The 23,262-nt window shown below is 38.7% G+C and overlaps 1 protein-coding gene across 1 annotated transcript in view; it reads right to left on the bottom strand.

Annotated features, from left to right (window-relative positions):
* Positions 1-1,419: 1,419 nt before the first annotated feature.
* The window catches only part of RHOBTB3 (Rho related BTB domain containing 3), a 54,812-nt gene continuing 32,969 nt past the window's right edge, over positions 1,420-23,262 (bottom strand). Inside the window, exons 8-12 of the mRNA XM_027605537.2 lie at positions 21,993-22,113; positions 17,244-17,417; positions 14,744-14,910; positions 9,593-9,689; positions 1,420-4,310 (exon numbers count right to left, since the gene is read on the bottom strand). Coding sequence (XP_027461338.2) covers positions 4,195-4,310; positions 9,593-9,689; positions 14,744-14,910; positions 17,244-17,417; positions 21,993-22,113 — 675 coding nt within the window. The 3' untranslated portion in view covers positions 1,420-4,194. The remainder of the gene's footprint in view (positions 4,311-9,592; positions 9,690-14,743; positions 14,911-17,243; positions 17,418-21,992; positions 22,114-23,262) is intronic.

Raw genomic sequence — 23,262 nt, 5'->3', positions numbered from 1 at the left:
ACAAATAATGATTCACTTTCTGTAGATACTGCAAAATGATCACCACATTCTAGTTACCGTCCATTACCACACAGTCACAAATTTTTTTTTCTTGTGATGAGTACTTTTAGATCTACTCTCTTACCAACTTTCAAATACAAATACAGTATTAACTAGTCACCATACCGTATATTACATCCAATGATAACATCTTACGACTAGAAGTTTATACCTTTTGACCCCCCTTTACCCATTTCACCCATCCCCAACCCCCACCTCTGGCCAATCTGTTCTCTGTATGAGCCTGGTGGTTTTTGTTGTTGCTGTTGTTTTAAGATTCCACATATAAGTGAGCTCACATGGTATTTGTCCTTCTCAGTTGGACTTATTTTACTTAACGTAATGCCCTCAAGGTCCATCCATGTCACAAATGGCAAGATTTCATAGTTTTTTATACCTGAATAATACGCCATTGTATATATACACACCACATTTGTCTTATCCCTTCTTCATCCAATGATTGAGACTTAGGTTGTTTCCATGTCTTGGCTATTGTAAATAATGCTGCAATGAACATGGAGGTGCAGATAGCTTTTCAAGTTAGTTTTTTCATTTTTTTTCAGATAAATACCCAAATGTGGAATTGCTAGATCATATGGTAGTTTCATTTTTAATTTTTTGAGGAACCTCTTCACTGTTCTCCATAGTGGTTGCACCAATCTACGTTTCCACCAGCATTCCACGAGGGTTCCTTTTTTTCCACCTCCTCGCCAACATGTTATCTCATCTTTTTGATAATAGCCATTCTAACTGGTGTAAGGTGATACTTCATTGTGGTTTTGATTTGCATGTCTCTGCTAAGCATCTTTTCATGTGCCTGTTGACCATGTCTATGTCTTCTTTAGAAAAATATCTCTGTTCAGATTCTCTGCCCATGTTTCAATTACATTGTATTGCTTTGTTACTATTGAGATGTATGAGTTCTTTACATATTTTGGATATTAACCCATTATAAGATAAATGATTTTGCAAGAACTTTCTCCCCTTCAGTAGCTTGTCTTTCCATTTTGTTGGAAAGTTCCAACTTCTTAACCCTTTATTATGCAGAGCGGCTTCTCTATTTCTCAAAAGTCTTGGCCTCAGCCAACACTCAAGCCCACGGGGCTCACTTCCATGCTAAATAATTATCAAAACATTTTCCTAAATAAAGGCAGTTATTTTGTTAAGAGAAATTCTGGTACCAGCTGGTCAAGGTAATATAAATGTCTTTACCTCATCACATGCATCTACAACATCAACAATATTCTACATACCCTACATGTCATCTAATTATCTGTGAAACATAATTATGCTTGAGAAACACAGGCAGTATTCCCAAATTTATTCCAGCATTTCCACATCCGAGGTAAAATAACTGCAGGACACTGTGTTAAACTTGTTTTAAAAAAGGTTTATTTGTTACAAAATGTTAAATACTAAAACTAAAAACATATAAATTCAGGTCAGGCTATATTAAAATACACACATACCCTTCTTAGTAAAATTATTAAAGATTGAATTAAACAGATGCTTTAAATAAAATAAAGTACTCTTGAGGAAATTTTTTTTCTAATTATGTCAGTGTAGTGTAGTTTTTAAAATTGCAGTTGAAAAGTTTAGCTGTCTTGGAAGTTCAATTAATCCAACTGTTCAGTTTTCTGCCACTGCCCAATGTGAAGCCGCCATGCCGGCTGGACAGGGTGAATTTCAGTTATGTTACTGAAACTTCTATTTTATAAGCCTACTCTCTTATAATAGGAACAAAGAGCAGTAAGAAGTATACAAAGGGTTATATAAGGTGAAAACCTGGCCCAGAAAGAAAAGGCCTTAGTTCTATCACACAGTATCTTCTCTAATTAAAATGACTGGTAAATATATTGAAGCAGAGATGAACTCAAAGCATACATTCATCCAGAAATAATCTTTCAATTAAAAAAAAAAAACTCAAAAAGAGCACTCATTTCTCCAAGATAGTTTATAAGTATTTTTAAATTTCTTGTTATTTTAAATTGAGTTAATTCAAAGGTACTGAAGAGTCTAGGTTTAAAAACTAATTTGATTACTGTTCTGACTAGGTCTGAAGAGCCACAACATCTGTGTGCTTGAGTTACTCACACAGGTGGTAAATGACTTCCATAATAAAATCTACATGCTCAACACCCACAGAGCACCAGCTTCCAAACTCAACTTCCACTCAGGTCAAACAACCTCAAAAGTATCTATGGTCTATGTAAATGTGAAATAGTATTTTCAAGGAAATATTTTGCTTTAGAACTTAATGTTTTTTTCAATTTCCTAGATCAAAAGTTACTGATTTCAAATTTTAAGTGCTATAATTCACATAGGGGAAAGACTACCTTAGGAAGAACATAAGGCTATTACTGTGTTTTAAAAGATCTTATATGTGATGAATTTCTAGAGATCTACTATAGTATTTATTCTTTACAATGCTTATCCTTATCAAATGGGATTTGCCAAGAGTTAAGTGATTAAAGTACAAAAAACATAAAATGCATTCCAGTAATCTTCATCGATATAATCTAATTAAAGTCAAGTTTCTTGGAAGATATATATAGGGCATTTTTACTGTTTTACTCTAACAGTGTTTATATACATCCAAGGACTAACCGTATAGTATTATGTCTAATACTGTGGTATAAAACTGTTTAATCAAACTTTTGAATAACTGAAAAAACTTGGTGTCCTTAAAAGTCATTAGAAATTAAAAGAAAAATATATCCCAATACTGAATTATAGATGAAAATGATGTTATTGATAAATAGTAATCTGGTTTTCCATCTCTCGGCTTGTGAACTTCTAGTTATTTCTGTTGACACGTGATACAAGAGAAACTATAATTCTATGCTAGTACCATTTTCTATGTACTGAGTCTTTAATCTTTCTCTTAATTTACTGGGTTATCTTGAAGGACAAGATTCATGCTACTCTTCATTAAATAACATTATGGTCCTCAGAAAGAATTCAAACAATTCAAGCCGCTGGTCTCCTAAGCTTAGTAAGTACATGAAACAAAAAACTCTTAAGCCACTGATTGCAATTTCTCTAGAAAGGATCTCTTCCTACGAGTATTTTTATAAATGTGTTTTAAATTCACACCAGTCAGTAGCTTTTACCAACATCCCGGTCTTAAAATGAGCAAGAAAGCATTTGTTCAACTGTGACAGAGCCAGGGCTGTGAGCGTTTTAAAGCTGAGTAAACACAAGGCGTATCTCCCTTGCCCGCCAAGGTGGCAGCAGAGCTCCCCCCACACGCCGTGGTACAGACGTCCCCAAGAATGGGAAACCCCACGTGATCCCTTCCCTCCATGTCAGTGCCTCTTTTTTGCTTTCAGAGAGAATGATGTTTAAGCAAGAAAATACAGTACATATCCTGCTAGAAGACACACATAATTTGGGGGGCCCAGTACAAAGTGAAAATGCAGGGCCTTTCTTTAAACATTATTAAGAATTTCAAGATGGCAATAGCAGAGCATCACACCAAGCACGGGGCCCTGTGTGGTGATAAGAGGTGCCACGGCTGTGAAGCCAGCCCTGTTTTAGGTTTCCTGCCCAATCAGCATCCCACAGAAAAGACAAAGTGGCTCAGTTGGGTTGTCCACATAAAAAACAAAGTTTTTTCACGATGGTTCAAACACTGTCACTGATTTGAAACCAAGCGCCGTTTCACTCTCAAAATCCCATGCAAATATCTATTGCTAAAATTTCAGATTGATCAGCTTTACCCTAGATTTTTTCATTATTGAAATAGTCATACTGGGTCTTTAAAACGCCCTTACTTTAATAGAGCACTTAATCAGACATAATGAAAATTTTTAATTGATACTACATGATTTTTTTTTTTAACTTAAACATTACTTAACTGGGAGGCGTATTAGTATCACTAAAGCAATAGGGCATCTTAAAGGGGAAAAGAAGCTGTATGACAGCTTTACATACTAGGATGGTGAAGCCTTGGTTTTAGCCTATGGTATATTTTGTTCCCTTTTAAAATCACAATAGTAGTTTTTTTTCAGAGAACTAACAAACACTCTAAGCTGTATGGTAGTTTTTTAAACGCTCATATTGGTTTCAGTCACAGAATTTTACTGGAACACAGAGGCACCCCATTCTTCTTCATAATAATAATAAAAAGCATATGCATATAAAAGCTCTGGGTTACATTACTAAGCAACGACACTTCCGGGAGTGAATATACTTCCTGTATTCCGCAAGCTGCTTCAAGTACATATTCGATGGCCATCTGTGCTTTTCAACAAAACTGCGTTCTTCCACTAAAATTTTTAGAAAAAGAATGTTAATTGCAAATATTTTATTTTGGATCAAGTTTAGATATTAACTACTGATTTCCTATTTAATAGAGGATATGTGAGTTCGGCTACATATCCCCTACCTTTCTCTTAATGCTTCCACAACTGTTTAACACACTTTTGGTGAAATCAGTCATCAGGATTTAAATTATTATGTGATTTGCCACAATATACGTCTTGTCCACTGCTTCATCAAGTACTACGTATATTCTTTTGTTTTTCCGAATAAGACTTGTTTTTCTTGGAGATAAAAGACTTGTTTTTCGCTTAGTTTTCTTCGTAGCTACCTCAGCCTCCCAAACTCTTTAAGGCCCTCTTGAGTCTATTCTCTCAAGTCTCCACCCAGCCACAGTCACCAGACAAGCTAACCACTCTGGTGGCAGTTGCTGGCCCCTTCTCCTCACAGCCCTGCACCCTCCTGCTTTCTAGGCCTGCTTCCTGCTTCTGTGTTGGATCCCTCCACTCTTGGACTCCGGGCCCTTCACTCAGTTTATTTTCCATTTTTGGAGAAGCATAAACTTTATTAGCTCTCTGAAAAAGAGGGTACCATCTGAATCATTTTTGAGACCTTGCTTGGTGATGAAACATCTTTATCCTCTTCACACACAATTGATAATTTGGTTTAGTACAGAATTCTAGGTGGAAAACTTCCCTCAGAATGTTGAAGACAGAATTCCACTGCATTCTAGTTTCCAAGGTTATTAAACACTCCTCTACCGTTCAGATTTATAGCTCTTGGCAAGTAATCTGTGTTCTTTTAAAACTTTCATATTTTTCTATTTATAGTCGGTGTTCTTGTATGTCCCAGGGATGGACCTGGTTCACTCATAATGCTGAGCGCCTAGCAGGTCCTTTCAGTCTTAAGACTGAGGTCCTTCGGGATTAGGATAATTTCCTGTGTTACTTGCTTGATAAGTTCCTCTCCACTGTTTCATTCTGTATTAACTTCTTTTCCTCAGATACTTCATCTCCTGGATTGAGCCCCAAACTTTTTAAAAAAACTTTCTCTCCTCTTTATCTTTTTGTCTTACTTTTTAGAAGATGTCCTCATCTTTACCTCTCAACTTTTATGTAGTTGTTTCAGCTCTTTTTATTTAGGGTTTTGTTTTTTGTTGTTGTTGTTTTGTTTTTGTTTTTTGCTATGTTTGTAATTTCCAAGAACTCCTTGTTTTTGTATTGTTTTCTAGACTATGATAAAGCATACACAACCTAAAATTTACTATCTTAACGATTTTTAAGTATATAGTTCAGTATCGTCACGTACATTCACACTGTGGTGCAATCAATTTCTAGAACTCTTCTCATCTTGCAAAATTAAAACTCTATACCCATTAACAATTCTCTATTTCCCTGTCCCCCCCAGTCCCTGGCAACCATCATTCTATTTTCTGTCTTTGTGAATATTGTTTCTTTTTAAATAACATTCTCTCCTGCTTTATAAATTCATATCTCTTATTCTCTGAGGATATTAATTTTAGGATTTTTAAAGGTTTTCTTTCTATTCTTTCTCTTCTGTTTTTATTTTGGTTTGGTATCTGTCTTTTATGTTAGATATTGCCTAAAATATCTGAAGATCCTCAGTTATATCCTTACATTTAAGAGTGAGATAGTAGATAGCTGTTTGGATATCGTGTGGTCATGGGTAGGACTTACTGACTGGTGGAATAATTGAGCAGATATCTGTTGGGTTCACTGACAGAATTTCCAAATGATTGCATCTATATATTTTTTCTCCAGGGCCAGAGAAAGATGCTTCAGTCTCATGCCCAGAATGTGGGAGTCAAGGCAGCAATGCCTGGTGCTAGAATTCTAGAACCTGGACACGGGAAGGAGGCTGGTAGCTTACTACACAACGTGTACACTTTCACACGATCCTGTTTTCAGTTCAGTTTTTTTTTTTTAAGATTTTATTTATTTATTTAATTAACAGAGAGAGAGACACACACAGCGAGAGAGGGAACACAAGCAGGGGGAGTGGGAGAGGGAGAAGCAGGCTCCCTGCTGAGCAGGGAGCCCAATGCAGGGCTCGATCCCAGGACCCTGATCTGAGCTGAAGGCAGATGAAGGGATCATGATCTGAGCTGAAGGCAGATGCTTAACCGACTGAGCCACCCAGGTGCCCCTTCAGTTCAGCTCCTTAACCCAACCAATCTCAGCTATACCTGAAGTTTGTGATTCTATAACTTTTTTGGTTTAATTTCTCCAGGAATAAAACTCCCATCTCCTACGATGATGAAGAAGGAGTTGCCTGCCTAGGTGGGATGGAGTGCAGCAAAAGCTTTTTCATAACTTTCCTTTTTTTTTAAAGCTTTTATTTATTTATTTATTTTAGAGAGAGAGCACACTTGAGCCGGGGGAGAGGGAGAGAATCTCAAGCAGACCCCCTGCTGAGCGCAGAGCCGGATGTAGGGCTCGACCCCAAGACTAAGACCCAAGCCAAACCCCAGAGACAGATGCTCAACTGAGTGAGCCACCCAGGCGCCCCCTTCTTCATAACTTTCAACTAATTCTACTGCTTTCAGCCCCAAGCCTCATTCTGCTTTCTGAAATACTTGGTCCCTCAGATTTCTAAGGCTTCTTGGTTTTTCTGCTAGGTGACTCAGCTTGCTTCTCATCACCATTCCCTTCTGCGGGTACTTAGATTTCCTTCTGCAAAGTCAGTTCCCATTTCCCCATCTACTATTTGACCTCATATATTACAATTCAGATTAATGAGGTCATGATCCAGGCTGCAGGATGTGCACAAAAGGAAAGAACCTAGCAGCTCAGGGAAGTTAGTTGTAGGGTTCATTAGTACGCAAACATGACATAAGACTACTCCCTTGATTAAGATTTAAAAAAGAGAGAGAAAAGTTATCACAGATGAGCTCTGGCAGCCAGCAAAAACCAAAACAAGACAAAAAACTCCACAATACAGAATATGTAACATAACACTGAGCTAAGTCAAACTGTGAGAATAATGAATCCATAAATGCCAAGGGTAACTTATTTTCCTATGCATTGCTGTTTGTGTTTAAAAGAGTCCAACATATAAAATATATCTAACATTGAAAGGGCTATTTAACTGAGTTCTGCTGTATCAATGCCAGCATTAACACGACAGCTTGTCTAGTCTCACTTTTCCATTTCTAAACACCCCTAAGGAAGAAGAATTCTCAGGCAAGAGAAAACACTTCACAGAATTCCAATGATTACTTGATAATGTCTGAAACTGAAAATGGGAAATTATTTAAGGGAGCTGTAAACTGTTACAAGAACCCTTCCAACTTCAAGTGGCCATGTGAGGCAGTTGAAGTCTGAGGACATTCTGGAGGAGACATGCTACTGTAACTGGGCTGAGATACTGCTCATCTCCAGGTTGCTGCCATGTGGGAAGATGGGCCCAGGGCAGCCAGATCTTCCAACTTTTCAAAAGAAGCCAGAAATTTGGATTTTTAAGATGTGACATGTTACAATTTTTAAAGGGTGACACTAAAAAAAAGTAATACATGTGGTCCAAATAAAACCCCCTGGCAGACTGTATTCAGCTACGTTCGACCCATAGATTCCCAGTGTGTGACCACTCAATTAGACTATCTAATTCTCCCTATCCACCAGGGGCTTTTTTCTCTGCCCCCGAGGACACATGACAGCAGGTCCTGAACACAGACAGGTACTACTGATACCTTTGTAGCCCCCAGCAAAGGAACAGAAGACAATCAAGGACACAGCCTCATCTTCTTACCTGCCTTCCCAAAATTACACCCTGGACTCCTTCTTCTCACTATGCCAGCTGGCCCTAACATACTTTACAGTCAATTGTATAAGTAATAAAATAAAATAAAAATTTATAACTCGAAGGATTTATAGAGCACCTTTCTCCTAAGGTTGTACTAGTACTCTGTGTGTGGCATTCATCTCTACAAGACCGTAAATGGAAAATACAAATGAAGGGGACCTAAGGCAGCAGAACAAAGGTAGTTCTAAAATCACAATGTTCACTCATTTCATTTTGAATTGATTTCTTAAAGAATGACTGTATTAGAATGTCCCTACTAACAGCAAGAAGCATGCCTCCTCTTTGAGTGGAATTAGTTTCCTTCCTGCACAAAGGAGATGGTTAGGAAATACCTATATTCTGCTTACTATGACTGCACTAGTAATTCAGCTCTATATAAGAAGGCTCCCAATAGGCATACGATGTTTGTCAACTAACTGAATCTATCTGCCAGAAATAGACTGTTTCCTGGTTTCCTTATCTGTGCAAGAAGCTGAAAGAAACCAGAGATCTACAAATATTTTAGCAGCAGATTATCTTTTAGAAGTCAAATTTTACGGAGAACAGCAGATAAAACAGATAAAAGTGGAACTACTCTGGTTAAAGGGCTGGGCATCCAAGACCTACAAACTCCAGCCTCCCCTTCTCCCTTCTCTCCTCTTCCTCAGCCGCTCCGCGCTCTCTGCCCGCACCTCAGAAAACCTGCAGGTATCTCCAAGGACAACTCCCTGCTTAGTTTAAAACCACTTAACTAGGGGATCTTTTTTGCCTTTTAATTGGATTATTCCCTGCACCTAGTCTAGGTAACATGAGTAAACCATCGTATCTAAACTGACCGTCTACTCTGATGACTCTTCTGTTTTCATTTTCTTTCTTCTTATGCAGCACTCAGGAGCTCACACTTTGGTTTTAATCTTGACAATTTACCTTAAAGATCACATTAGGTATACTCTCTGTTCAGTAAGTTTTGCAACATTCTTTGACCAATTAAAAAACTTAGTTCCCAAGTAATATAACGGATTCCTATACAGATAGACTTAAATAGATGTAGATATCAGAACTACATATTATAAATAATAAAGGATAGTTACAATTCCTTCACAAGAAAAAAATTTTTAAATCTGTACTGTTTAAATTTTGCTTCTGACTTAGGTGGTTAAAAACTAAGATATCATTTATCATAGTCAAATGCCACCTGAGGCCACCTTATCTCTCTACTTCAGAGAAAAGGTGCACTTAAAAATGGATGGGAGCTATAAAACAATCATTAGAAAGCTTCTTATGTAACACAGGTCAAGCTATTTTTATAACCAGGTGACTGTAAGTTAAAGTGTCCTCCATTACCACACTGTGTAGTTAAGAAGAATGTATTACACTGACTTTTTTTTTTACTTTTTGTTTTTTAACAACTACTATTCCTACAAACTATGTCTTAAACCTAAGAACAAAGAACGAAGTTTTCTTTTCAAAACATTAATTGGCAATCTACCTGAAAGATCCTGAAATTCAGGCTTTTGGCTGAAGATGAGGTAGTTAGTGGCAATGAAATGAAGTAGCCAGGTTGAAAGGCAATCAGAGTGGTGAAACTGCAAGAAAAGTGGAAAGTGAAACAATGTTGTATATAATAACCATTGAGACGATGAACAGGTGGAGAGTATGGTCTGGGACAAATCGTGGAGAGCCCGACTCCATGTTGACGGTGTCCATATATGATGCAGCCTTCTGCCTATTCTGAGAGCAGAAAGGAAAAAGGAGAATTCTTTACATGTAATAAAAAAAAATTACATCAGTGAAGAAACCAAATCAAATGAGTAACAAGCTACCGGTGCTGGAGTGGCTAAGCGTCTTGGACAGAGGTACGCCACATCAGTGGTTAACAGAGACTCTTGGAGGTTCTTAAGGATTTCCTTTAAGCTTTTAATCTAAGGTCACGGACTTCACTAACTGCACTTATATCGGTGTAGCAGAGATAAGATTATGGTTAGCAAAGGTACACAATTGGCCGTATCTAAACAAGTTCACCTGAGGAGCAAACCGAAAAATATTTTTTGGAGGAAATGTCATCAACCTAAGGGGATGGGTTTCAATGTGTACATATTTCTATGAGAAGGTTATGTCTGAACAGTTGCTTTTAACTAGGATGTAGTTAAAAGGATGCTTTTAACTAGGATGTAGTAATCCTGCTCACTATAATTTCCAGTATGTTTCTCATGCTGAATTTCAAAAGCTAATGGAAGGGAAACTCAGAGCACCATGGCCACGACATCCTCACCTTGGTGCCAGTCCAGTGATGCTCACCGATCCATCTAACCACTCAGTTCAGACTACAGTAACGTGTTGGCAGGCCACTTTGATACATGAGTATAGTTCTTTTTGTTATTATTGTGGTTAAAATACACATAACATAAAATTTACCATTTTAACCTTCTTTAAGGGTACCAGTGGCATTAAGTACATTCACATTATTATGCAACCATCCCCACTATTTCCAGAATGTTTTTATCATCCCAAACTGAAACTCTATACTCATTAAATAATAACTCCCCTTTTGCCCCTACCCCTAGTCCCTGTTAACCACTATTCTATGTTTCTCTCTATGAATTTGACTATTCCAGGTACCTCATAGACACTGACTTATACAATAGGTATGCTTTCTCTGTCTAGTTTATTGTACTTAGTATAATGTCCTCAAGTAAGCATCCATGTTGCAGCATGTACTACAATGTCATTCCATTTTGGGACTGAGTAATATTCCACTGCATGTATATACCACATTTTATTTATTCATTCATCTGTTGATGGACATTTAAGCTGTTCACCTTTAAGCTAAATATAGCTCTTTTAAGGAAACTCAAAGATATTATATAAGCAATAAGTAATGCTAAATCGAAGAAAGATTTATAATCTCACATCTTAAGGAAGAGACTCAAGCATTGCTCTTTTAAAAAGTTATAATGTGGGAATATTTTCACATGTAAATCCACAGGTTCCTCTGATTTTCATTATACAAAAATCAGAATTTTTGAATTGTAAGACACTTTGTGGTTCATCAAATCCCACATCACATTTTACCAATTTTTATTCACCTTAACTTTCAGCATACAAATGTGAGCCATCTCAAAGGGACAGAACAAGAATGTGTAGCTATTTTAACAGAAGCCACCAGCACTATAAGATTAACCCAAAGCAGACAACCTACAAACAAAAGTTCAAAACATCACCTAAGGGCTGTGACTTTAAAGAGAAGGAAGATCACAGAAATGAATAGCTGGCTACAAAAACGTAGTAAAATGCAGAATTTTATTTTTGACCAGGATTTAAGATATCACAACTGTAGGCTCTTAGCGAAGATAAAGAGCGGTTCACTGTAAGAACTACTTTTTTGGAAGAATATGGCTAACCTGAGAAAGCAGGTTTATTTATTTGTTTGTTTTATGATTAAGTTATTTATTTCAGAGAGAGAGAGAGAAAGAGAGAGAGAGCATGCCCATGTGCACACATGAGTGGGAGGGGCAGAGGGAGAGGGAGAGAACCTTAAGCAGACTCCCAACCGAGCATGGAGCCTGATGCGACCCGGGGCTCAATCCCACAACCCCGAGATCACAACCTGAGCAGAAACCAAGAATTGGATGCTTATCTGACTGTGCCACCCAGGCACCCGAGACAAAGCAGGTTTAAACTGAAATAAACAACAGAATAAAAAACAAAGGCTTTAAAAATACCATAAACAAAATGTTATAGCATTTAATAGCTCTGTGAAGAATAATAATGGTGGAGAAAACACCCAGAAACTCACAAGGAGATGATCAGAAACAAAACTGGTGGCCTGAAGCAGCCAAATATTAATGCACAGATTATAAGTAAGACATTAAGTTTTTTATAAGTAAGATATTGAGTTTGAAACTTTAATATGGTTAACAGGACTTCAGAGGAATCACCAAAGTTCGGCTAGTTAGGGTATAAATAGGAGCAGAGATAAGAAGATGTCTACCAGAGTTCAAAGAACTTACTCTGATTAAGGGAAAGAAGCTTCTCTTGCATGATAGAAGCCCAACTTGATGGAAACAGATGAACTTAAAGGAGAAACGTTAGGGGAAGGAGGAAGCATTAGTGGGAGAATACCAAACTGCTCAGCTATATCAAAGGTATGAAGGATGCTTTCCTGATAAACAATGCAAAGCTAGCAGAGATGACAACAGAGTGTTTGGAAATTCTGATTATTCAAAAAGCTACTCAAAGTCTAATTCTGCTAAAAGACAATTTCACCTTCCAGAAGTCAGAGAAACAATGAAGGAAAGGTTAACTAAATTCTGACCAACAGTATGAACTGGCTGGTGAACTAAAGCCTCAAACTATAAACTTCCAAGAGAACTGGTGAAGAAAATGACCCTGTTACCCTGGATTTGTAATTGCCAAATTAGGGACCACCAGGAATAGAATAAAGGAAAACTGGGAAATGGAGACTTAATCCTAGAAAATAGAAAAGTCTTCAGAAACAAACAGTAAAATTCAAAAAGGGCTGGTGTCTTAAACTTTTCAAGTTAAAGAGAAATGAATAAGGATAATTACATAATCAGAAAGCACAGAGTCAGGGAAAACAGGTCAGGAAGAACCGCTGATGACGCAACCATAAAAGACACGCACGCGTGCACGCGTGCGACCTAAAACATCAATGCAGCCGGACAGGAGATTCTCGGACGCAGGAACTAAAAGGATACGACGTGATCAGGAAAGAAAAGCTTGTGACCATTTTTTTTTAAAAGATTTTATTTATTTATTTGACAGAGAGAGACACAGCGAGAGAGGGAACACGAGCAGGGGGAGTGGCAGAGGGAGAAGCAGGCTTCCCGCCGAACGGGGAGCCCGATGCGGGGCTCGATCCCAGGACCCTGGGACCATGTCCTGAGCTGAAGGCAGACGTTTAACTGACTGAGCCACCCAGGCGCCCCATTGTGACCATTTTTTTTTAAAGTATGACAGACTTGGTAGAAGAGTATGGAAATGATACATCAAAAATGAACGGAGGTTGTGAAAAATACCAGAATGAATGAAAAAGAAATTTTAAACTAAATCTAGAGGTTAGCTATTTATCCCAAGCTCAATGTAAATACATTACAGAGATCAAGGTCACTCAGGTTTTGGGGGGGTTCGTTTGGTTTGCTTTTACCTGCAGCAAGAATTACTATCACACTGCACTCACTGGGCCAGAGACCCTTGCGGTGTTAGCAAAGGACTTAGCCCTCGTGTGCACACTGCCTACTTGTGAGAGCGGCTTCAGCTCTGAGCTCCAACGCTGTGCAGAAGGTTACTCAGTTTTCTAAATTAAATTTTATCCTTAAAATTTAATATATATGGTCTTAACACTTGATTATGAAAGAAATGAACTCCAAAATAGTTAAGGAGACAGTAAAAGAAGACCTAGATGCTTCAAATGAATTCTTGAATCTTATGCCCAGAAATACACAGTATCACTTTATGAATTCATCTCAATGTGGAGGCAAGCTTTTAGCGGTCTTTCCTTTGCCCCATTATGTGGCTCCATTTTAGCAACTTGAAGACAAAGTTGTCCTCTTTTTCTAATTTTGGATGTTGAAGGTGATAGGGATAGCCAAATGTTGTATGCCAGATAACATTTTACAATGTCCCGGTGGATCAGATATATTCCTGTAAATACCTCGAAGTTTCAGCTTAGGGCAAGTTCAATACAGACCATTATATTCCATGACTGCCACAAGCCTTAAAACTGTCATAAGGCAGAGGATGGAACAGTAGAATAACCAAGGGTGGGATGACGTGTCTGGATAAACCGCCTGTTCCCCTTAGGGGAATGAGGAAGTAACAGATTTCTGACTGGCACAACATCAGCAGATTCCAGAAGACTTCAAGACCGCAAACCTAGTTTATAGATCGGCCGGGTCCTTTGTGAGATTCAGATTCTAGGGTCTCTGTGACTGCAGTTATTCATAATTAGCTTAACCATGTAAACTCTGTTCCCTAGAATGTGTAGCAATGCAATTCTTAAAAAACAAAAAGGCCCTAAGCTTAAGAAGAAGCCAGAAAGTATGGTGTACTGTAGTAATTCTCAACTCAAATGTTTATACTGGATATACATGAGACATATCAACAAAAGGCACTTTGAAAGGATTAATGAAGTATCAATACCTCCTACAAACAACTGGGAAACTTCAAAACATGTCCATGAAGTGAAAGGATGAATGAATGAAAAAATAAATGAGTTTAGCATAACCATCTCTGTCAGTATGCATGGACCAATTCTTCTTGAACCCTGAGATGTGGCTGCTTTGGGGAAATTCAACCTAAGTTCTATTTCCTATAATGCTGATATGGCATAATAAAGCACCATATTCAGATGACTCCAATAAAGGCCACCATTCAGGTGAAAACTTTCTTATCAGCAAATTCTACCTCCTTGGGAAAAAACTGCTCAAAAATCTGATGCTTCGAAATGATCTAGCCACAGAAATTGAGGTGAGGGCACTTTACCCTCATTCGACCAAACTTCCAAACTGAGACAAACACTAAAGTATCTCTCAACAAATAGAGATTTTTTTAAAAGTAGTATAATTTTTAGAAGAATTTCTTTTTTTAATCAAACAACCAGATACACAGGGGCAAGTACCTTGGCTTTTTTGAGCAGGTCAACTATATCCAGGTTCATAGATGCCAACTCCCTGCTTGGCATGCTCTGCAGCTGCGTGATGATGAAAAGCTCACAGATGTGCTGCAGTCTGGACACCTGATACATCTCAGCACAGATCAGAAGACACATAGCCTGGAAAATGCCAGCTGAGGCAGGAAGGGAAAAAAGAGAAAATGGACAATAAAGCCGTTTCTTTTATTACCTAAAACAAAACAACAACAAAAAACAAACAAACAACAATAAAACAAGGCTGACTATAGCAGCCAGTGTACAACAGAATGCAGAGAAAAAGCCTAGAAGTTGAGTCTGCATTCTATACTAGTATGCCATTTTATTTATTTACTTACTTATTTTTAAAGATTTTATTTTTAAGAAATCTCTACACCCAACATGTAGTACGAACTCACCACCCTGAAATCAAGAACTCACACTCCACCGACGGAGCCCGTATAAATAGGCACCCCTATTATGCCATTTTAAAAAGAATTACTTTAAGGCTTCATACTCTAAAGTGAATATTTTCATTGTTGTTTTTCAGTTCTTCAGAGAAGGCAATTCTACAATTGCCCTTAAATAATCAGTTCTAAGGCTGTTATGTAATTCTTTAGGCTAGCTAAACTAAATCCTTGTAATTTTTCTTCTCTTTAGTCCCCAAGTTTGTTTGTTGTTTTTATTGTGGCAAAACAAGCATAACATAAAATTTATCACTAACCACTTTAAAGTGTACGGTTTTTCAGTGACATTAAGGTACATTCACATTGTGGTGCAACCATCACCATCATCCATTTCCAGAACCTTTTTCTTCTTCCCAAACTGAAACTCTATACCCATTAAGCAATAACTCCCCATTTCCACCTTCCTTTAACCCCTGGCAATCGCTCAGGTTGTTTGTGTGTGTGTGTTTGTGGTTGTTTTTTTTTAAGCTTCCCTAGACGTGATTTTTCAGGTTATTCTCTTTTTAAGTTCTCCTTAAATTTCTTGCATTGTTTTGTAGCTAGGAACCAAGAACACTGTGTATGATCCATACTTAACACAATGAATAGATCATCTTTCTTTCTGCGATTTCCCAATACAAACATTCTAGTACTGATCTACTTTCTGATTATTAATTTTGACTCATTTTCTCCCCACACCTTTTACCAAGTTTTAAAGTGCTTTGTCCTATAGTTATTAGTGCTTCTCTAAGCATTTTTTCTAATTAGCAAAAGAAGACCTAAAATTTGAAGCTTCAATTTATTAGTGGGAGGATGACTGAGAAACTAAATTTTCTTATTATTCTAAATCTGGGTAAAAATTTTTATTTAACATACAAATTCACCAGTATTAAAATAATAAAATAAACAATAACACACATTCTGATGAGAATCGATGCTTTCATTTTTATCAAGCAAATATAATAAGCCCGTCTTTAACACTGACAGTAGCAACTGTAACTGGCTCCAAAGTACTTTACAGCTGGCTGCAAGACCAGAATTAATTCAGTTAAAAAAGGAATTTTCTTTTTTTGAACTTCTAAAACCTTTCACTAGAGGGCTCATGACTTGTTTAAAACTTAAGAGATTTTAAATAGCAAAGGTTGAAAAACTTCTTAATCTAAAACTGAAAGCAATAAATCTGAAGAGAGCGATGGTCTGAAATGTGTTTTCTTTTTATATTTGCTAGAATACCTGGCCAGGTCCTGTAATCAAGGTTTCGGGCTCCTTGACTAATTAAGTAAACTGCCAGGGATTTATTCTAGTTGTGTTTGTGGTAGTTGTGTTTGTGGTGGGAGCCATCTAGTGGCCAGAGGATGAAGATGAATTAAGGGGGCTTCTGTGCCAGCATCCCAAGGCTCTAGGACTGTAGAAAGGATTTTGCGATTTCTCCAAGGAGACCTCCAGCTAGAAAAAAAACCTGCAAGGTCTGTTCCAACCTATAGCTGCCAAAGATGATTAGTTTTTAGTCAAAGATAGTCCTAATTCAGTAAATAGGGATATAAATCCTCCAGTCTGCTGGGTATCCTAAACATCTCAGGAAAAGTTTTTGGAGAAGTTAAAGGAGAGTATGACTGTAGGAGTAGTCAGAAGAAGGCTTTAAAAAAAACCCTCACATTCTCTGAGCCACAGAGATGACCAAGGGGTCTCAGAATATTCAAAGTCCTTAAAAGTGCCTCAATCACAAGTTAGAGCCATAAAAGCAGCTGCCCAAACCTCTTCTCTTTATGGAAGGGATGTTCCAATCTGTAGAATTAGTCCCTGGGTACCACAAAACACCTCCATTTCTAGGTGTCCACATAATCACCACACTGTTGGGGCTGGCTGGGATGTGAGAACTGACTGAAAATTCATGGTCGTCCCAATACCACCTTACCTGACTAGCACATTCCATGATGTCAACTCTGATCAATCTTAAGAAAAAAAAATTTCATAGAAAGCACTTTATCGAAATGAGTGACAAGGAAATAAATTGTAAGATATTATCTAATATTTAGACTGCTCACCTGGGCAACAGGAGTCTGTGTATAGGTATTCTAAGAATGACAAGAAAGTCTCTTTGGAAACACCATAAACTGGGATCAGAACACTCTTTGCTTCCATGTAATTCCCATTAAACATGGCTGCCATCACTTCACAACGGGCCACCAGGATGGCCCTGTGGGCTGGCACCGTTGTACCTGCAAGGTTTGAAAGAGAAAAGTTAAGTTACACAAGCTTGCAGAGTTGTTATTCTAGCAATTTCCCTGTCAATTAGAGTGGTATTGCGTTAGGCACAGCTAAGCTGATGTCAGAAAGCAAAGTCTGGGGATCAGGAACTTCTTAGTTTTTAATTGAAAAACAGAGTTCAAAAGTTGATTTGGAAACGGACAGTTTATAAGACAGGCAATTATCTGTTACTCAGTTTATATTTTCTGAAGATAGAAACACTGAAATATTCTGCTTCCTGTTTTTATAATGAAACATGCATCCTTTGCAATTGGCTTGAAATACCATCACCCATTCTTACCCATGTGCCTCCCAAGAAAACACTGCCATTATTCTTGGACACACTCAAAGAACAGGTCCTGGCCATGCTTCCCCTTATGAGAAAGAGGAAACTGTAGAAGGTGAACTATCCCTTGGCCTAAGCAACCCATATGTTACCACAAGTATGGCAAGGGACTCTTGTGTGGAGCCAAGGGGAGCATTTCAGAAGTTATGGAAAATTTGGGAGGGGACGACCTAGTCCCTGATGTCTCTCCAGGGTACTACTTCCTCAGGGAACAGTGCTGCTTCTGGAAGAGCCAGAGCTACTTTAAATTTTAAAGTTCCCTCAGCCCGTACCCTTCTCTGAAGCTCATTAAACTAAACTGACTCTCTAGCGAAAGCCCGCTAAGTTCTCCAGCTACTGGGCCGTCCCACCAAGGCAGCACCAGATGGCACATGGTTGGGGAAGCAGTTCTCAACACTCCCAGCACCTTAGGAAACCACGAATCCGCAGCGAGCCTTCAGTTCAGTCTGCATCAGTTTGACGCATCATTACTGAGCACCCACCATGTGCTAATCGCTACGTTACATACCAAAGATACAAAGATGAAAAAGACAAAACTACCCTGCTTGGGAGCAGTCACGCTTTTAGTTTGGTGGAAGACAACACAGCCAATGTGAATGATGAAGCCTTCCAAAAGGTAACTCTATGAACCAAACCACTCTGCTCTGCTCAAGAGTCTTCACCTATACATCCCTCAAATCTCAGACCTCTCAGGAGCACATATTCTATGCTATGTAAAATATTCTAAGATATTTTACAATGAGGGGCACCTGGGTGGCACAGCCAGTTAAGCATCCAACTCTTGGAGCCCACCATCAGGTTCTGTGCTCAGCATGGAGTCTGCTTAAAAGATTCTCTCTCCCTCTGTCCCCCTTTCCCTCTCTCCCAAATAAATCAGTAAGTCTTTAAAAAAATTTTAAAAAATATTTGCAATGATTGGATTCTTCAGCTTCTTTAAATCCAAGCAAAACATCTTCTGATTCAGAAGAGTTCCACCTAAGCCCAGTGACTTCCTCCAAAGCCATGAATCCCTTCAGATTCACAAACAATGCCAAACATTCCCAGCTCTGAGCTCAACACTTAAGAGCTATGATTTGCACAAATGCACCTCCCAGAGGAGCAGGGAGGGGAGGCTACATACAGTGAACATTGCTACCGAGTCATCACACACCTGCTATAGCAGGCATCATCCCCTCCCTGCTCCTTTGCCGGTGGGCCGCCAGCTCTCACTGGAACAGTGTCCACTGAGGGGGACAGCCAGTTTCCATGATTAAACATGCTCCATTACCTTTGTACACATCAATTCACAAAGAATCCAAACACGTAATTCAGTTGGGCTTGTAATTCTAAGGTTTTAAAATCTGAAGTAGGACTATTGAAAAAAAGAAAAGGAAAAGCAGAAGCATGGCTTAGACAAACTAGACAGCCTCTCATTTGTGTTGACTGACCCCAAATACCAAATGGACAGGAGATGGGGAAGGAATCTGACAAGTAACCTCGGAATTTTAACAGAAATTTTCCACTGATAATGTAGTTACAACAGAGTTATAAGACCAGCAAAGAAAACACCCAGTATCTTAAAGTACTGTCAAACCTGTTTCAAGCTTTGAATTTGATTTGGAAAACCATTATACCACCAGTTCGGAAAATCATCACTTCTGTTTCTCACCTTTTTCCAACTACTGTTTGGTATTATAAACTGTTCCATTGTGAAACCATAATGCAATACACCTCAGTATAGTCACATTTTTCAACATAGTATATAAACTATATAAATAGATAAACACTGTATCAAATATACCAAATGAACACAATCCAGTGTTTTGGGGTTTTTTTAAGATTTTATTTATCTATTTGACAGAGAGATAGAGAGCACAAGCAGGGGAAGTGGCAGGCAAAGGGAGAAGCAGGCTCCCCACTGAGCAGGGAGCCCGATGTGGGGCTCGATCCCAGAATCCTGGGATCAATACCTGAGCAGAAGGCAGACTGAATAAGCCACCCAGGCACCCCAACAATCCAGTGTTCTTATACCAACCAGCAATAAGATAAAGCTGAAGAATTAAAGAGGGGGGGAAGCATCAATTTTCTAGTGAAAAGATAAACAAGTTCTTTGAAAATGTCAAGGCCTAAAGTATCTTTCCTTTGTAGAATTCAATTGCTGTTAACAGTTTTAGAAACTTTTTTTTAAATGAAAATGCTTAAGAGTGAAATAAAATTTGAAAGCCCAAGTTTTCTAATAACCTTAACATAAATTATCAAAGATCTTTGTTTTTATTATACACTAAAGTAAAATCCTACATTTGTCATACCTTCTTTGCATTACTCTCCAAGTTTCAAAAATGAAATTTTTAGAATTTTTTTGTTTTACTCTGAAAACAGGAAACCTGCCTAGTTCAAGAGAGATTTAGAATATGTACCATCAAGCCTTTACATATACCCTTACATGCACCGCCCCGATCCTCAGGACCACTGTACCGGGTAGAAATCTGTATCCCCATGTTACAGGCGAGGAAACAAAGGATCAGAAAGGTAAAGCACTACCACACCAGGACGCTAAATATGCACCCACAGAAGATCCCAACCAGGTCTCTCCAGTCCTGGTCACTACCTCCTCAGCAAGCTTAACACGAAAAATGACCTTTTAGAAGCTATCTGGTTCACCTTCTTCACTCTGGAAATGAGAAGACTTCATAAAGCGAGACGCATTAGCGGTCCTACAGATACATGCTGGTTGGAATGCAAAGCTGAGGCTAAATAAACTAGGGTTGCAGATGAGTCTGCCTCCAGAGGAGACAACACTGCTCCCTTCTGCACACTAGAGCTCCCTCCCCAAATTCCAGAAGCTAGGCTTGCCTCTCCTCCCACACATGGCAGAGGTTGCTAGAGCCCGCTTCCACCCATGCCTGCTTGTCTCAGCTCCTGACCTTGGGAGGCCTTGGTTTTTGAGCTGAGGAGGCTACAAAGAGCAGCAGAGCAGCTGAGTCTCAGCAAAGGCCCACAACTAGCCCGCCCACACCCAGCCTCTGCACAGCTGGGGGCACGGGCAGGGGCCTGCAAAAGAGCTGGCAGGTGGAATTGTGAGACAAAAGCAAGAGATGCTAAGGAGAAATAATTCTCCACATCACTCTCTTTTCTCTTTATATTTTCATATGTTTCATACTCCTTTTGAAAAACTTTTCAGTAGGTTACACTAACATGATGTTTGGGGGAAGGCCTCCTATGCAAATTATAAGCAAATACAGTCTCTTGTTTACTCCCCCCCCAAATCATTTTTTATGTAGTTCAAAGTCACTCTTCTTGTCCCATTCTCAGTGTCTCATGTGCACATTTCAAACAGTGCTGATTGGAGCTTATCAGAGGGCACTTGGGAAGTTTCCAATACACTGTCTTGGCAAGTGGCCAAAATTAAAATGAATCTTTCTGAGGAAAAAATTTAAAAAGCAAATGACTGTTAGCTGCCATACATTTCTATCATAAAATTATAATTCTTTCTTCTAGTAATAGTCTACTTGAAGTTCTACTTAATGCATGTGGAAACAACTCCTAACCTTCCTGCAGAATTGAAGGTACCTGACAATTCACTTGCAAGATTATGCTTTTAATCTACTGAAGTGGCAAAATTACCCAAGCGGATAATCAATAATGGGCATTAAAACAACTTATCATTATTAAAATTAGGTAGCATTACTTTCCTACAGAGATAAAAAGCAGCTCTCAATTGCTCTGGTGATAATTCTCAGAGGGCCGTGAGAAATAAATGTAGCAATACCTACCCAGGCCTAATGTGAGGCAGGCATGACCCTCAATGCTTGCTTAGTTCCTTTGCTCAAATAGAAAGGAAGAGAACTGGATAAATTACAGGTAATATAATGTGAAGGGGGCTGGTTTCAGATGATTCAACAACTAGTATCTCAAAGAAATAAAGGGACAAAAATATACAATGAGGTGATATTACAGAGCATTCCATTCCACGCTGGTTCCTAAAAACTAATGAAGCCTATGGTAAGGGGGAAAAAAACCTAGGAAAACATAAATTTCTTTCCTTGTTTTAACAAAATACTTCATTTCCCTAGATTTTGCTGAAATTCAGCCAGTATTAATCTATATCCTGCATTGAGAATAGTTATTTCTTCACCCAAAATATTCAAGGTTGAAATAGAAAGTTAGGTAAGAAAATAAGAAATAAAAACAAGTACTGAACTTTGTAAAAATTGAACCCTACCTTGTATTTCGAAGACAACGTCAGCAAGCATTGGTTTATTAAGGAAAAACTTGAGGGAAGTGTTATAAAACCACAGAGGTTTTCTGGCTTGATAAGTTTTGCAATTCCTTAGACAATTAATCTATAAGGGAAAACAAAAATACAAGTGGAAATGTTGTACAATATGCTCTGTTAATAAATATATAGGTTGGTTAGAGAATTTGGAGAACTGCACTAAATGTCTGAAGAAGTAACGATTCCCTCCTCCATGGCACTTGTGCTCCTAGCTGTCATGGGAACTTGCTCTCAAGAATGACATGCTCTCCCTAAGAGGGAGCAGCACGGCTCTGTGTAACATTCTGAGCAGTGAGCGAACTGGCTATGGGAAAACACAGCTCTCTGGCTGAGAAACGTGGGGCCCTGAATCCACCCACATCCCCTTTAGCTGGGAAACAGACAATGCTCAACCTCATATGAATGCCTGATAAAATATGTTCACATAAAAAACCTGTTTGCTTTCCCTAACTAAAGAGGTACACACACAAAAATTTGTCATTTTAAAAAACATCTATTTTCCCCCATCATATCATGTCCTACTACTTACTAGATCAACATTAAAATACCTGAAAGTAATTAACTGATTCATCTCTGTCTTAATGTACAGTCTTATAATCCTACCCACAGCTGGGATTCCTGGAACCTCTCAAAGGTTGCCTGGATCTCTGCTCCGGAGTTCCAGAGAACCAATGCCATGACTACACCTATCTGTGCTCGCACACAGGCTCACTCTAGGTGGTGGCCCCCCATAATAGTGCCTCTACCTGACTCAGCAGTCTCCAGCCCCCCACTACACCCCACTTAGGCTTTGGTGCTTTGTTTATCCTTCCTGTAATCTTTCAGACATTCCTTTGTTCCAACCCCAGAATTCAAGAGCCAGCCCCTCTTCCCTCCCCCTCCCACCATTTCCCTAGCTGAATCTCAGGACCTCTGCCTGGGTCAGAACTCTGACCTCTGCTTGGCTATCCAGGGAATATGGAAAGCTTCATCCCTAAGAAATAATCAAGCATACAACTGCAGCAGTAAGAATAAATGGCACCTACTCTCCACTCTGGATTAATCCACTCTGGTGGGAAACTAACATCTTTGGTAAGAGGAAAACAAACTATTATCCTTCCTCAAAAGGAGGAAGAAAACACACTCCAGAATGATTTCCATGGGCAAGGCAGAGAAACAAAACAGGATCATACAAATCCTGCTCCTATAAAGCATGTTCTCAGATCCTGTACACAAC

The sequence above is a fragment of the Zalophus californianus genome, chromosome 5 (assembly GCF_009762305.2).
Source record: "Zalophus californianus isolate mZalCal1 chromosome 5, mZalCal1.pri.v2, whole genome shotgun sequence".
In the NCBI taxonomy this organism is placed as follows: Eukaryota; Metazoa; Chordata; class Mammalia; order Carnivora; family Otariidae; genus Zalophus; species Zalophus californianus.
This window is presented reverse-complemented; position numbering and strand designations above follow the sequence as displayed.